Here is a 15411-nt window from a genome sequence, read left to right as displayed (position 1 = left end):
TATACAAATTCCTCTCTTGGGATCTTGCACCAACCTGATTTTCCCAATCTTCCTGCATATTGAGATGACTATCATAACATTACCCTTTTCTCATGACTTTTCCATCTCCCATTGTAATTTGTAGCCCACATCCTGGCTTCTGTTTGGAGGCCTGTATGTAACTCCCATCAGTTTCTTTTTACCCTTTCAGTTCCTTAACTCTACCCACAAAGATTCTACATCTTCCCATCCTATGTCGCATCTTCCTAAGGATTTGATTTCATGTTTTACAAACAGCGGCCCACCCCCTCTGCCTGTTGAGGGATTTGTGCTAAATGTAGGTAAATGGGACCAACTGAGGGTGATACGTTGGGCTGAAGGACTGTTTCTCTGATTGTGCTGGGTGCTTTGCTGCAGTATACCAATATGGACAGCAGGGGGCCTCGATGAACAAGAAGTAGAAATCCAACCGTAGGGGAGGTCTTGCCTGTTTCAGTCATGACCAGTCTTTACATGAATGTACTTCCTTCAGCTGGCATTGGCAAGGGAAGATAATACACCTGCATGAGCTTATCTTGTTTATTTTCAGCCACTTCATGATCTGTGGAAAACCTGATGTATGAATACTGAATATTAATTACATTTCACAAATAAATCAAATCAAACTAACACATCTCATGGGGAAGATTGCTGAGGGATTAATCCAAAGTCCTGAAGATCTATTTGTCAGCAGTTACTGCCTACAGTTTTAAAGTTGCTAATTAAGAGAATACAAAGCGGTTTTAGCAAATACTCTTATCTCAAACTGGTGGGCAGTACAGTGTCTAATGGATCGGTCTGGTTATAAATGGTGGTGGGGTGGATTACATTTGGAGTGTAGTCTGACACACATGACTTTTCTTGCCCTTTTAAATGTATTTTCGCTCCACCTGCAAGTCTGTATTCAGGCTAAATCAGGAAATTTGCCTTCTGAAATTGTTTATCCAGTTTAATATTTCCTTTTCTGGGACAAAATAAATCAGTCTGGCGTGTCCTTGCAATTTATTCTGCTACATTTAAGAACCAAGATAATCCTCCCTTTCATTTATTATTTTGTTTTTCTCCCATTGCAATCTTAAATTCCATTGGTGCCCTTTCACAGCTGTGTGTTCACTAATCAATTACCCGGTTACCCTTTGTTCGCTGTCTGTTTTTGTAAGTACGGTGACTTGCAGTGAATATAATACAAACGTTTGTAGTTGCCAGTATATCAATGTGGCATTTTGATTTGTGCCCTGTGGTTGTAGACGCCCAATGCTTTTCTTCCTTATACAAGGAAGTTAATTTGAAGTTTTTTTTGTAGTGGGACTATTTGTACAGGCTGGCAATTGGTTGGCTGATAGAAATTTGAAAGTGATTAGAAGAATGATGTGGAAGATTAGGTGAACATTATCGTGGAAGGGGATTGTGAGGGCTGTGATGTCTTACCAGGGACATAGGTGAAAGAACCGCATTGATAAACCACACGATTTCCCAAACCTGGGGTCCACAGGGTCCTTGCTTAATGGTGTTGGTCCATGGCATGAAAGAGGTTGTGAACCCCTGGTCTAGGGCTTCATTGCTGACAGCCAATGCAGGTATGACAGACAGGGTAGCTCCCTCCTATACTGACTTGTTTCATGAGAACTCGCTGTTCTGGGTAATTGTTGATTAGTGATATATGTGATCTTTGTCTTCCAGTCTTCACAGACAAATTATAATTGGCTACCAACCCGCTGGGACTCCGTATGGCATGGTAGCACAATCATTTTACAGTGCCTGTGATCATCAATCGGTATTCAATTCCCACCACTGTCTGTAAGGAAATGTACACTCTCCCTATGACCACGTGGGTTTCCTCTGGGTTCTCTGGTTTCCTCCCATTTCCAAAAGGCATGTGGTTAGGGTGAGTGAGTTGTGGGTATGCTCTATTGGTGCCAGTAGCATGGCAACCCTGCAAGCTGCCCGGCACTCCTCTCCTTTTCGATTGGACGTAAATGATTCCTTTCACTGTGCCTCTTTAAGAGTGTTGAGAACACTCCTCGGTAACTTGGCTGGTATCTGAGACAGTCTGCTGTGCTCTGTGGAATGTCCCTAATAGTGAGTAACATTAACCAAAAATCACCAACTGAGCTGGAAACCTAAAGCATAATTATTAGAAGTATGTCTGCGGAGGCAGGGGAACACTCTTTTCCCACGGATGTATCCTAGCTCAGAGTATTTCCAGCATTTCCTGTTTTTCCAGTTTTTAATGAGATGAACTGAAACTGGAAAAAGCGTGGCAGGACAGGGGATCGTTCTAGATAAGGCGATGACAAACCAGAGCTGTGGTGCCAACTCGATACAATGGGGTGGTTATCTGTGCCAACGTACACAGGGCATAAACAAGAGAAAATCTGCAGATGCTGGAAATCTGTGCAACACACACAAAATGCCGGAGGAACTCAGCAGGCTAGGCAGCATCTTATGGGGCAAAAAAAGGTACAGTTGACGTTACGGGCCAAAACCCTTCGGCAGGACTGGAGGGGGAAAAAAAGCTGAGGAGTAGATTTAAAAGGTGGGGGGCAGAGGGGAGAGAGAACCAAGAGGTAATAGGTGAAACCTGGAGGGGGAGGGATGAAGTAAACGGCTGGGAAGTTGATTGATTAGATGAGGTGAGATGGGAAATGGAGAGGGGGGAGGGGCTGGGAAGTCATTACCAGAAACTTGAGAAATCTATGTTCATGCCAGCAGGTTGGAGGCTACCCAAATGGGATATAAGGTGTTGTTCCTCCAACCTAAGTGTGGCCTCCTCACAACAGTGGAGGAGGCCATGGATGGACATATCAGAATGGGAAGTGGAATTAAAATGGGTGGCCACTGGGAGATCCCTCTTGTTCTGGCGGACAGAGCGTAGATGCTTAGTGAAGCGGTCTTTCAATTTACGTCAGGTCTCACCGATGTACAGGAGGCCACACCGGGAGCACGGAACACAGTAAATGACCCCAACAGACTCACAGGTGAAGTGACGCCTCACCTGGAAGGACTTTTTAGGGCCCTGGGTGGTAGTGAGAGAGGAGGTGTAGGGACAGATGTAGCACTTGTTCTGCTTGCAAGGATAGGCGCCAGGAGGGAGATCAGTGGGCAGGGACCAATAGAAAAGGGAGTCGCATAGGGAGCGATCCCTGCAGAACGTGGGGGGAGGGAAAGATGTACTTGGTAGTGGGATCCCATTGGAGGTGGTGGAGGTTTTGGAGAATTTTGTGAAATGAAATAAGATTCCATTTTTTTTCTACATGATTGATCTGGAATATGGGATACTGTGATCATATTACTGTGATTTAATTGTAATTCAATTCGTATTACGTATTTTGTATCCTTATGTATTTGTACAATTTATGTAATAAAAATATTGAAAGAGGAGAATTTTGTGTGGAGGCTGGTGAGGTGGTAGGTGAGGACATGGAGGCTGGTGGAGTGGTAGTGACGTCACTTTCTGCCCTCTTCTTCTCTTCTCCTTCCCCCCCCCCCACTTTCTGCTTTCTCCCCCCACACTTTAAGTCTACTCAGCTTTTTTTTTCTCCAGTTCTGCCAAAGGGACTCAGCCCAAAACGTCAACTGTACTTTTTTCCATAGATGCTGCCTGGCCCTGCTGAGTTCCTCCAGCATTTTGTGTGTGTTACACAGAGAATAAATGCCATAGAAATTGGCCTTCTCCAGTAGCAGCAGCTTAATGCATCCCAGGACCAGGAAAACAAAAGTTTTATACATATACTGTACATAATTATGCATAACATTGTTGGTCCAGTGTACTGACAGCCAGCAACGATTGCTTACACACTCTGGTGGTGGGAGATGGATTCCTTTGGGTTTCCTCTTGTGTTGTTTGACCAAGGTGGTCCAAACTTGTGAAGTGTAATGGACTTCCTTGGCAGGCATTCTACAGGCTTGATTTTTGCATCTTGCTTGTGAGGTTCCTTTTGAATCCTGTGATGAGATCATTTCCGGAACACCCAGTGCCCAGTTTAAATGTGCTGTATGCAAATTGTGCGTTTAAGTCTGTTTTACTGTCAGTCCACCAAATTACTAAAGTGACCTGAGGTCGAACTTCTGTTTCCGTAAATCATGATTATGGGTGTGGAATGCAAAAATGCAATCTTAATAAAATTTTAAGTAAGTTAATTAGCCACTCGCAGCAAGAATGGAAGTACAGGAAGCTACATTACTGCATAGTTTCTACAGGATGTCGGATGTTCTGGGGCAGATGTTAGTGCCAACAATTACATCTACAGGAAGTGTCTCCAATTAAGATTACGTGAGCTGGAGGTTTCAGTGGGGGGGTTAAGGCAGGGTGTTTGGAGACTCTCTGACACATCAGGGAAGCAGTAGTTTGTGAGGTAAGATTTGTAGACAGTGTGAAAATGACAGCAGCCATCAGCACCAGAGGAAGGACCTCCATAGATGCTGAATGACCTCCTGAGTTCCTCCACATTTTGTGTGTGTCTCAAGATTTCCAGCATCCACAGAATCTGTTGTGTATATAAATGATCGTGCAGTGGGCAGTATGGGTGGTGGGAGATAAATTTGAAGATGATCTTGGGAGGCTAGCCTTCCCCCTTCTGGCAGGCTGTGAAACCCAGCCCTCCTTTCAGATGTCCTGGTGGTGGGGACATCTTTTTGCTGAGGAAGTGCAGGGTCTTGAGCAATGACACACCATTGGGAAGGGATGCCGGAGCACCCGGGGAGAGGAAACGGCAGAAGTGTTGTCGGGATAGTGGGGGGTGGTGGGCAATAAGGGAAGCTGGAGGAAGTGGTAAGGGTTGTGAGAGTTGGATTGGAAAAGGTTTGAGTGTGAGCGAGCTCTGACTTCTGCCAACTTCTCTCTTGACATGTGCACTAATAAATCTTTTAATGATCACTCGTTATTTTTATAAATCCGTATTTTAAAAGCAGGCCCTAGTAAGAGGTGGGTAAAAGGGAATGGCTGCAAATTGCATGAATGATAAAATCAGCTCTATAAGCCACCCTATTACTCAGTAAGATGCACACAGGGTGCAAACTTCAGTTGTGAGGTTTCCTGAAGTGGTGTTAGGTTTCCTAGTACAGCACTTCTCACAGTTCTAAGCCTTAACCGGAAGCCTTGCAACCATCTCTTCGAGGAACACACAATAATCAACTCTTCCATCTACAGTGGGTGTTGTTGCTGAAAGAGTAAAGATTCAATAATTGCAGCAACATACATCAAAGTTGCTGGTGAACGCAGCAGGCCAAGCAGCATCTATAGGAAGAGGCGCAGTTGACGTTTCAGGCCGAGACCCTCAAGTCCTGACGAAGGGTCTCGGCCTGAAACGTCGACTGTGCCTCTTCCTATAGATGCTGCTTGGCCTGCTGCGTACACCAGCAACTTTGATGTGTGTTGCTTGAATTTCCAGCATCTGCAGAATTCCTGTTGTTTAAGATTCAATAATTGTTATTATAGAAATGGCACAGTAACTGGCCCTCCCAGTCCAACAAGCCCACGCTGTCCAATTACACCCACCTGGCCTCCTAGGTTTTTGGAATGTGGGTAGAAACTGGGGCACATGGAGGAAACCCGCACGGTCACGAGGAGTACTTGCGAACTCCTTACAGAGAGCGTTGGAATTGAACCCAGGTCACTTCTACTGTAATAGGATTACACTAGCCACTACTCTACCATGCAGCTCAGGGGCCGGTGGTGAAGAATTTAGTCTTTCGGAGATCTCTGTGCGATGACAACACACAAAGCCCTTCCATGGCTCTATCTTGGTGCTCGTGGTAAGAGAGGGTTTCTGTGAAGATGTGTAGGCTCTTATTGGCTGCCCTTTGGGGGAAATTGCCCGCAACTGCACTACCTAAGGATGCGGACTGAAGGATGATGTGGAGCAGTGAACAGCAAGATCTGACGGGTAGCAAGTAGCAGCAGAGTGGATGACCCCAAGGCTAGGAAACATAAGGTTACCGTGACCTATCTATGCCTAGGCTGTTTTGCCAATGGGACATTGTATTTGAGATTGCCATGACAGGTCTCATGATGTCAAAGAATGTAGTTTGCAAGTGAGTTATTTAAATAATGTTTGGAGTAAACTGGGTCAATAGTATGAGTAGATAATAAACATTTTACAGCATACAAGATTAAAATGATGCTGCAGGCAAGCTTCCCATGTTGCACCACTGCTGATTCTGTTTGGGAGCAGTTTTCCATTCCTTGGAGGACTGAAGGATCCTAATGGAAAATAAAGTAGCCTAATCGCTCAGCAAGTCCCTCAGGACTGCAATCACAATCACCAATGCTCGTTAAGCCAGTTCTTTCAGCCGTGTTGCGTGAACTAACGTCCTTTTCATTGAATAATTTCTGATCTCATTTCCTAATGAAATGGGACTGTATGCCTTTACTTTCCCTTTGTTGAACTCTTTACCCAGCTCTTCATACTACATCCTCGTGAATTTCCCAAGGCCACAGACATTCTCAATGCCAGCCACTATGATACTGGTTTACTCCCATGAATGGTGATGGTAATCAGATGAAGGGTCTGAACCTGAAATGTTGACTGTGCATAGATACTGCTGGATCTGCTGAGTTCCCCCAGTGCCTGTTGCAGGGGTTCCCTACCTTTTTTATGCCATGGACTGATACCATTAAGCAAGGGGTCTGTGAACCCCAGGCCTATTGTGTTTCTGATGGTGATCAGCAGACAGGGCCATTGTCCCAGTACAGGTATTTCTGCTGTTGTGTCTGCAGTACAATGATTGGCACTGCCTATTACCAATCTGGTGGCTGGTGGTGTAGTGGTATCAGCACTGGACTTCGACGTGGATGGTCCAGAGTTCGAATCCGGCCGGGTCCCAATCTGGGCAGCAGCAGTATCTGCGCAGAGGAAAGACCTGGCAACCTACTTCAGTATCTTGCCATGAAAACCCTACGGACTTGACTAAACGACTGAACAACATTACCAATCACAGCTCAACTGGCTTCCGTGTGTACCAGACCAGTGTTTGTCCGAAGCTCTTAAAAAATTTTTGTTTCTCTTTTTCCTTTAGGGAAAGTATATAACTGTTGTACACGTGACTGCAAGCAATCGTTCTCAACCATGCACCTCCTGATGAATCATATGAGGGTACATCATAAACCCAACCGATATTTCAAGTAAGTTTATCATCAGGCCAGTTTGTATTAATCCCTGTATTTCTATCTAGAAGACTTAAAAGCAGAACTTGGTTTTATTTAAACACTAAAGGTATGATGTAATGATTATAATATGGATGCATATTGACCGGCTTTAGAAATTTGGTTCCTTCCAGTCAATAGCCCTCCAGTTTCCAATGATGAATTATTTTGCAACAGAAGTTCCCAACCTTAAAGTCACGGTATGATGTTGCCAAAAAAAAAAATTTACAACTTAATTCAAGATTGAAATTTTCCCCACTGGCAGGGTACATCATTTTGTTGTCACAAAAAAATATATAATCCGGAATTTAGTTAAGCTTGTTCCTGTGCAGAAACTCCAGAATTTGGCCCTATCACTCATTCTTACAGGGAAAAAGTTGGGAAGTCCAGCGTCCTAATGTGTACTGAGCACTTACAACAAAACAGAAGGTTTTAGCTATGGAATCTGCCTACTGATGCCCATTGTTAATCTGGGTTGGATTGCTGTGAATTTGGGATCTAGCCTCAACTAAGTTTCATGAACCCCATGGTGCAGTTTGGTTAAATCACTGCACATAATGTATCCATGCTTCCCGCCCCCCCCAAAAAAAATGGAATTGTTTATAATTTGAACTTCTCAGAAGAGTATCGCAGAACATGTGCATAAAAGCACCATTTGCTCTTCACCTGGTTACAGATCTTTTCTCCTTTGATTGTTGCTCAATTAGAACTTTGGAAATAGAAGCAGGAGTAGGCCATCCGACCCATCGAGCCTGCCCCACCATTCAATAAGATCATGGCTGATCTGTCCGTACACTCAGCTCCATCTACCTTACTTACCAATTCAGTAAAGAAGCAACACCACCACCTATCAGCTACTTACAATGTAGTCCTACCTTCTCTACCTTGGCATCTCCACAGCAGTTCACACCTCCATTCACGCAAAGATGAGACTAATGACCCTCTCTACGATTCTTAACAGCCCTCATGTGATTAGGCCATAAGACGTAGGCTACATCCACACTATGCCAGATAATTTTGAAAACGGAGCCTTTTCTCTTCATTTTGACCTTCCGTCCACACTGAAACGGCATTTTCAGCCCCTGAAAACGGAGGTTTTCAGAAATGGTCTCCAGAGTAAATAAACCTGAAAACGCCTAATATCCGTTGCAGTGTGTACGGGGAACCAGAGCTTTTTAAAACCGCTGTCATGACGTGCCGGAACAGATGGCGACAGCCCGGCATTTTGTTGTTTTATTATTATTATTATTATTGTTACTTTATTGTTGCCAAACAGTTGATACTAGAGCGTACAATCATCACATAGATAATTGATTCTGCACCTTGCAGAACCTAACAATTTCAGAACAGACGGCAACGAGACTGAAGCCAGAAGAGTTAGAAATGTACTTACCAAATACTTTGACCCATAGCTTACTGAATAAATACGTATATTCACTTTGCCCTGTTTTCTGTCCTTGCTTGTATGAAGGTAAGGACAGAAAACACCCTCTGCCACCTCCAGTTTAAATTCCATGTGGAATATTTTGGAGGACCAAGAACCAAGGTGGTTTACCTATTTATGCAAGTACTTCTCTGACAATAGATGTGTAACAGCCTAATGTAACATTGTATGGAAATACAAGATAACACTGATGCAGACATGTTTTATACATTTAACAAGGTGCTTTATTAATACAACAGTTTTTCAATGTTTGTCGTTAGCCGGGTCATACTGTCCATGAACTCCCTGTTGGTTGCCTCCATACGCTCCAGTATTTGTTTTTTAGTTTTAAGTCCTCCTGCGCGAGAGCCAAGAGCAATTCCTTTTAAATTTTTCTACTCTGTAACTGGACAAACGCGCACCAAGTATATCGTTTCCTCTTTGCTTGTTTTCTGTGTGTCCTATGCATGCCCAGTAGCAGGAGATTCGCCCAAATATCCATCTAATGTGGACAGAGATATTCTGAAAAATGCTTAGTGTGGATGCCTGTTGTTTTTACTCGAAACCGGAGTTTTCAAAATTATCCGGCGTAGTGTGGACGTAGCCGTAGGATCAGAACTGAAGAAGCCTCTCGGATGAGTGGCGAAACGTCGTCGGACAACACAGCAAGTCCAGTTGCTGTGATTTAGTACTGCCTGACAGTAGCCTTATATAGCACTTCAAAGCTGATTTATTGCAACGGAGCCTACATTTTGAGGGGTAGCAAGCCAGCCAGCAATACCACCTCACAAGCTGCAGTGAAATAAGTGATTTGGCCGGAGTAATGTTGTGCAGTTGAAGCCTGCCCGAAATTAGGAGACTTTTGTGTCCAATGAGAAGCATTGAAGTGAAGTTTATTATCCGATCCAAAAGACGGCACTTTTAACGAGACAGCACTCCTGTGTTGTACTGAATTATCATCCGTGTCTCCTTGGAGGAGGGCTTAATCCTTCAGTCTGAAGCTTTTTAAAACAAAATGCTGTTGAAGTGAAGTGTGCTTGCAATGAGAGATTAAACTTTGAAATATTTTGCTTTACAGATGTCTGACGTGTAAAGGACGATTTCATAAACCTCAGTCTTTTTACAAACATCAGCATGTGTGCTGTAGTGAAGTGAATAATGTGGTACAGAAGCGGTGTCCCAGCCCTCTGTCTGCGAGTGAACCCGACGTACGGGTTAAACAAGCAGCCCCAGTGGAGCCGGTGAAATTTCAAAGTGTTATTAAGCAGCTGGAAAAGGATGGCAATGAGGACATTGTTAGTACTGCCCCCAGTTCAAAGCCAGTCACCCTACTCCCAAGTGGCTTACCAAGTCTGCACACTTCATTAAACACAATGCCATTAGTTTCTGCAACGCCACATGCATTTTCACTGCTGGAGCCATCACTCTTTGCCACACCCAGCCTAAGGTTTCCTAGCCAGGGGCACACTCCGGTGCCTGGCCCCTTCATTCCATACATACACCCAACACCTTTTGGCCTCCCTCAAAGTGCCACGCAGCCACGTCTTGGATCATACGTTCCTTCCGAAAGCCTGCCGTTCTCCAATGCAGTCTGGAGGAAGACTACCGGTAAGGTGCATTTTAATGTTGGGTGACAGTTTATCAAAGAAAACTTCTAATTTTGTTCACAGTTCTTGGCTTTGAATTTATTTTGCTTATGTTTTTAAAAAAAATCTGAACTCAATTCATCAGAGTATTTCTTTAATTTAAAAAAACTACTTTTGCTCCCCCCCCCACGTCTTAACTAGTTAGTTAGACCCCCAGCTCTTTTGTTGGTGGTTTTATGGGAAGGAACTGTTTATTATGAAGAATACAAGAGAAATAGATCACAATCTGTACTCGCTGGAATTAGAAGGGGGGGGGGTCCCGTTGAAACCTTTTGAATGTTGAAAGGCCTAGACAGTAGATATGGAAAGGATGTGTCCCATGGTTGGGAGTCTAGGACAAGAGGGCACAGCCTCAGGATAGAGGGGTGTCCATTTAAAACAGAGATGTGGGGAAATTTCTTTAGCCAGAGGATGATGAATTTGTGGAATTTGATACCACAGGTAGTTGGCAGAGATTCTTGTGTCTTGTGATGGAAACTTTACATTAAAAGCAGAGATTGGCAGTACATACCCAGTCAGGCAGCATCTGTAGAAGGTGAAATAAAATTAATATTTTTCAGTTGGAATATTGTGTTCAGTTTTATTCACCCTTGTATAGTAAAGATGCATAGAATATCATGGACAAAACAAATATCTAACAAGGATGTCATGAACAGAGCAAACACAAAGAGAAATAATGTATGAGATTATGAAAAGGCAACGTAACTTCATTGGACATGTGATTAGGAAAGAGGAGTTAGAATGCATGGTAATTATGGGAAAGATTGAAGGGAAGAAAGCAAGAAGAAGACAAAGACAAATGATGATGGAGACAGCAGCCAGAGAACTGGAAATGAATACCAATGAATTGATCCACTTGACCCGAAACAGGAGTGTGTGGGCCATGGCAGTCAAAGCTCAAACTGGGCACGGCATCTGATGATGATGATAGTAAAGATGCGATTAAGCTGGAAGGAGTGTAGAGAAGATTTGAGGATGTTGTCCGGACTCAAGAGATTGAAGAGAGGTTGAGCCAGTTGGGACTTTTTCATAGGAGCATAGGAAAATGAGAAGTGAGCTTAGAGAGGTTTATTTTTTAAAAATAAAATAAAATAAGGGGCATAGATATGGTGAATGACCACAGTCCTTTTTCCCAGGGTTGGAGAATCAAGAACTAGATAGCATATGTTTAATATGAGAGAGGAGAGATTTAATCGGAACCCATGGGGATTCATCCAGATGGAATGAGCTGCCGGAGGAAGTGGCTGAGGCAGATACATTAACATTTTAAAAGTACTTAGCCGGGTACATGGATAGGAAAGGTTTAGACGAATGTGTTCCAAACCTGGGCAAATCGAAATAGCTGAGGTGGCCATCTAGCATGGACTAGTGGGCTGAAAGGCCTTCTTCCATACTGTATGTCCCCATTTCATCGATTTCCACTGAATGTCTGACACTTGACTGTACTCAGCATCTTCTGTTCCATCATTTCAGAAGAAAATTGGATTCAAAGCATTTAACTGAATAAAGGTTTTTATCGATTATAATTTTGTCACTTTCATGGTAAAGATTTATTCAGTACATTTCATTGACGTTTATAGCTGAATTGTCATGTTAAAGTGAGTCTCCCTTTGCAATTGATCAATGTTCTTGTGCGTTACCTTGCAAAATATTAGGCTGTGTTTATCCTTGATACCTAACGTACCCTTTGTGATTTACTGACTGAGGATTGTTGTGAAATGCATTGTATTTTAAAGCTGGACTTTCGATACATCATATGGACACTAAATTTTAAATTAAGCACTGTTTGTTGTCTTTCTGCAGCTCAGTCAGCCAATAGCAGAATTGAATGGGAACACACCAGGGGTCGATATAACTGTATGCAGTGTCCATACTCCAGTGAGGCACGGGAAGAAATGATCCTGCACATTCAAGAGCATAACAAAGTCCTCAGCAGCAGATTAGTGAATGAAAAGGGCATGTTCATAAATCCTGGTGACAACTACAGTGCATTGTCAATGCAGTTCAGTGAGTCTTTGTTAACTTAAGTTTCCCTGGACCATGGCCTGTATCTAGAAAGGCAGACACCAATATCTCATGCTTCAGAGTTGAAAGTTCAGCAGTGTGCATTATGATTATTAGTGAATTTGGGGCCCAGTGGTTTTTCTTTCCCTCCCCCCTTTTTTTTTTGCAAGTTGACACAGAAGTATAAAGGCAGACTTGCACAAAGGAAACAATTATTTATAGTTACCATGAAGATATGATGCTCTGGTTCCAAAATCAATGGTATTTTTGTTTGCATTTTTTTTCCTTCTGAAGTTGACTCATTACTGTATGATTTGCATGGCGCCCTCTACAGCAGTCCCTTGTAGCCAGGCCCTATTATTGTAGCCATAACCCAGAAATTATTCCTTTCTGGGCTGAAAGTCATTGGGTTGATTTTTATGGCATTTGTTTTAATAATAGCCTCACATAGTACCGTATTTTTTTCCCCCTTGCTTAATCAGAAGTCCATTTTTGTTTCAATTGCCTTTGGATAGTTAAACATTTTCTTGACCAAGAATTTGTTTTCTGTAGTTTTGGATCTCGTCCACAACCTGACTGCCCTTAACTGGATAACAAACACTATACAGACCCTAGTCCAAAAATGGCTGTGCAATATCTCCAGGCTGTCAGACTTGCTATTTGCACTCCTGTTACGATGTGAACTGTTAAACTAAAGTATTTCTTGCAAGTTCCTTCAGAGTTGTGCTAATCTAATACTGGAAGATACTGGTACCACCGTTAAAAAAACAAGTTGCCAATAAATACTGTACAGTGTGAAGCCCCTCTTAGGAGAGTTTCATACTTCCAGTATAGAATTTCCATTGTTTCTGTGACTGCGTGTTTTAATGCTAATTTTGGCTGTTTCATATACAAGTTTGGCACCAAATATTGTCAAAAATTTTCTCTTTGATGTTTTCTTAAAAAGTTTCAAAACAGACAATGTGATGTATGTCCCAGCACTATAAATCTTTTCCTTCAATTGCATACTGTTTCTGGGTACTTTGTATTTTACTGCTTAAACACTGTGATATTGTTTGGGTGTGGGACAAAGAGTGTAAAAGTTGAAAGACCTTCATTCAGTTTTCTTACTAGTAATGGACAGACAGGATCAGAATTTCCCAGGTCACTGTGCCAAGGCACTGTAGGATGCCACTGTTCATGTCAAGGTGGTTTACTTGATGGTAAGTGTAAAAACTAGAAGAAAATCTATTAAATGACCCATTTTGCAGTTTTGAGATCTCTATTAGTGGGTCACATCCACCACACTCTTTTGTGTTGGTGATCACCATGGAGTGGGGCAAGACACAAGTTCAAAACTGCTAATTTTCCTTAGTTGGCCTCAAATATATTGGGTGTCGAAGAGCTCTACCAGTGTGACTGTTGAAGTGGGATTATGCACAAGACATCACCAAGACGGTGAGGTATCTTTTCTTTTGGCCAGGACAGGACTGTTATAATTTGTCATCATTAGATCTTCAAAGGTATCCTTCCTTATTGTGCTAAGCTTGGTCTGGATCTTTTGGGTTAGCAATGGAACCAGTTATTTAAGTGGAGTGGTATTCCTTAATCTTTGCATAATGCTGAGATAGTTATTGACTAGTCTATCCATCCAGGCTAGAGACAGATGAAGGGTGTCAACCCAGAATGTTGACTGTCTATTTCCTTCTATAGATGCTTCCTGACCTATTGAATTCCTCCAGCTTTTTGTGTACTTATCTATCCAGGCATTTCTTCCTTCAGGCATGTGTGATATTTTTACAACCTACCTAATTTTGGCAAAAAAGCTGAGTGTTAATTTGTCAGATGCATGTTTTTTTTTGTCTTGATTAAGAGAAATGGAATGAAAGGAAAATTCCTCCTTTTTGTCAATGGCTGAAGTTTATCCTCTTTCCTTGGTATCAGATTGTCCTTCCCAACCAGGACAACGATATTAGAAGTTCTTCCTCTGGGACTAGATTAATGAAACCTTTCATTGAAAGGTGGAAATTAATTTACAAAGGTCAGGATCAGTGACAGGTGAACTTTGAAGTTTTATCATATTGCAGATTAAGTAATATAACAGATTTCTTATTTTTATCGAATTATGAAGTTCCATTTCCCAAAGATATTGGGATTTGAATCCAGTCGCTTGCTAGAAGTATAGTCATATTGAAATATCACTGGCATTCATCTTTGGATTGTTTCTATCTGTTCACATTTGGTGTTGGATTATGTCCTTCTACAAGAGGCAGGAATGAACTAAATTATAATGGCTTTTATCGTATCCTATACAGTGGGCTGAAAATTTTAAATAAAGCTACAAATTAGATGAATGCCACTGACCTGCATTAACCGGCTTATCCCACTTCAACCGATTGGTGTTTTAATATTAGTCAGAGACCCAATTTGAAACTCTCAGGATTTCAAATGGATTAGAGATAAGAAGCTACCATATGCTTCCAGCTTCATATGTTTCGTTTTCTTTAAGATGCAATATATTAAGTTTCACTTTGACAAAGCACACACAAATGGTGGAGGAATTCAGTAGGTCAGGCAGGATCTATGGAGTGGACATTTCAGGTTGAGATCTTTCATTCAGCATCTGCAGAATCCTTGTTTTTATAAGTTTCACTTAGAATTTTTAATGTAGTTTTGGATAACTGAAGAGTCAAATATAAAGATTTCATCCTAGCTGCAAAACCTACAACACTGACTGCAATTTAGATATGTACAAGGAGATACGATGAACAGATCTTGACAGCGGTCTTATTAATTGAATGTTGAGACTGTGAAGAGGAGAAACATGTATTTTGTGAGATTTTTTAAAAGATAAAAACAACCAGAGCTTCTAACACAACATTGATTACACCATTCTTGTCTACAAAACAAATATATGAACTAATCCCATCTCCAATGCACCCACATGGTTGATAAACTTCATAACAGGTATTTGCAAATTATTTTTTTAAATCCAGATTTTTATATCTATAGAGATTAATTTAATATTTTGTGCATGCAGAATTTAATACCAGAAGAATGATTTTGTAGAACGTATGTGGTTTAGTTTGCATTTTTTAGCTTGATATATCTTAAGAGTTGCATGCTGTACAAGATTATCAAGATTTGTGGACTAACATGCATAAATTGCTTTGAACGCCTAAGAATTTTAGCTTTAC

At 41.9% G+C, this 15411-nt stretch overlaps 1 protein-coding gene across 1 annotated transcript in view; it reads left to right on the top strand.

Annotated features, from left to right (window-relative positions):
• The window catches only part of znf414 (zinc finger protein 414), a 33153-nt gene extending 20746 nt beyond the window's left edge, over positions 1-12407 (top strand). The window contains exons 5-7 of the mRNA XM_063032022.1: positions 7036-7141; positions 9664-10193; positions 12035-12407. Of these exons, the coding sequence (XP_062888092.1) occupies positions 7036-7141; positions 9664-10193; positions 12035-12258 (860 nt within the window). The 3' untranslated portion in view covers positions 12259-12407. The remainder of the gene's footprint in view (positions 1-7035; positions 7142-9663; positions 10194-12034) is intronic.
• The last annotated feature ends 3004 nt before the right edge of the window (positions 12408-15411 follow it).

This window comes from Mobula hypostoma, chromosome 24 (genome assembly GCF_963921235.1).
Source record: "Mobula hypostoma chromosome 24, sMobHyp1.1, whole genome shotgun sequence".
In the NCBI taxonomy this organism is placed as follows: Eukaryota; Metazoa; Chordata; class Chondrichthyes; order Myliobatiformes; family Myliobatidae; genus Mobula; species Mobula hypostoma.
This window is presented reverse-complemented; position numbering and strand designations above follow the sequence as displayed.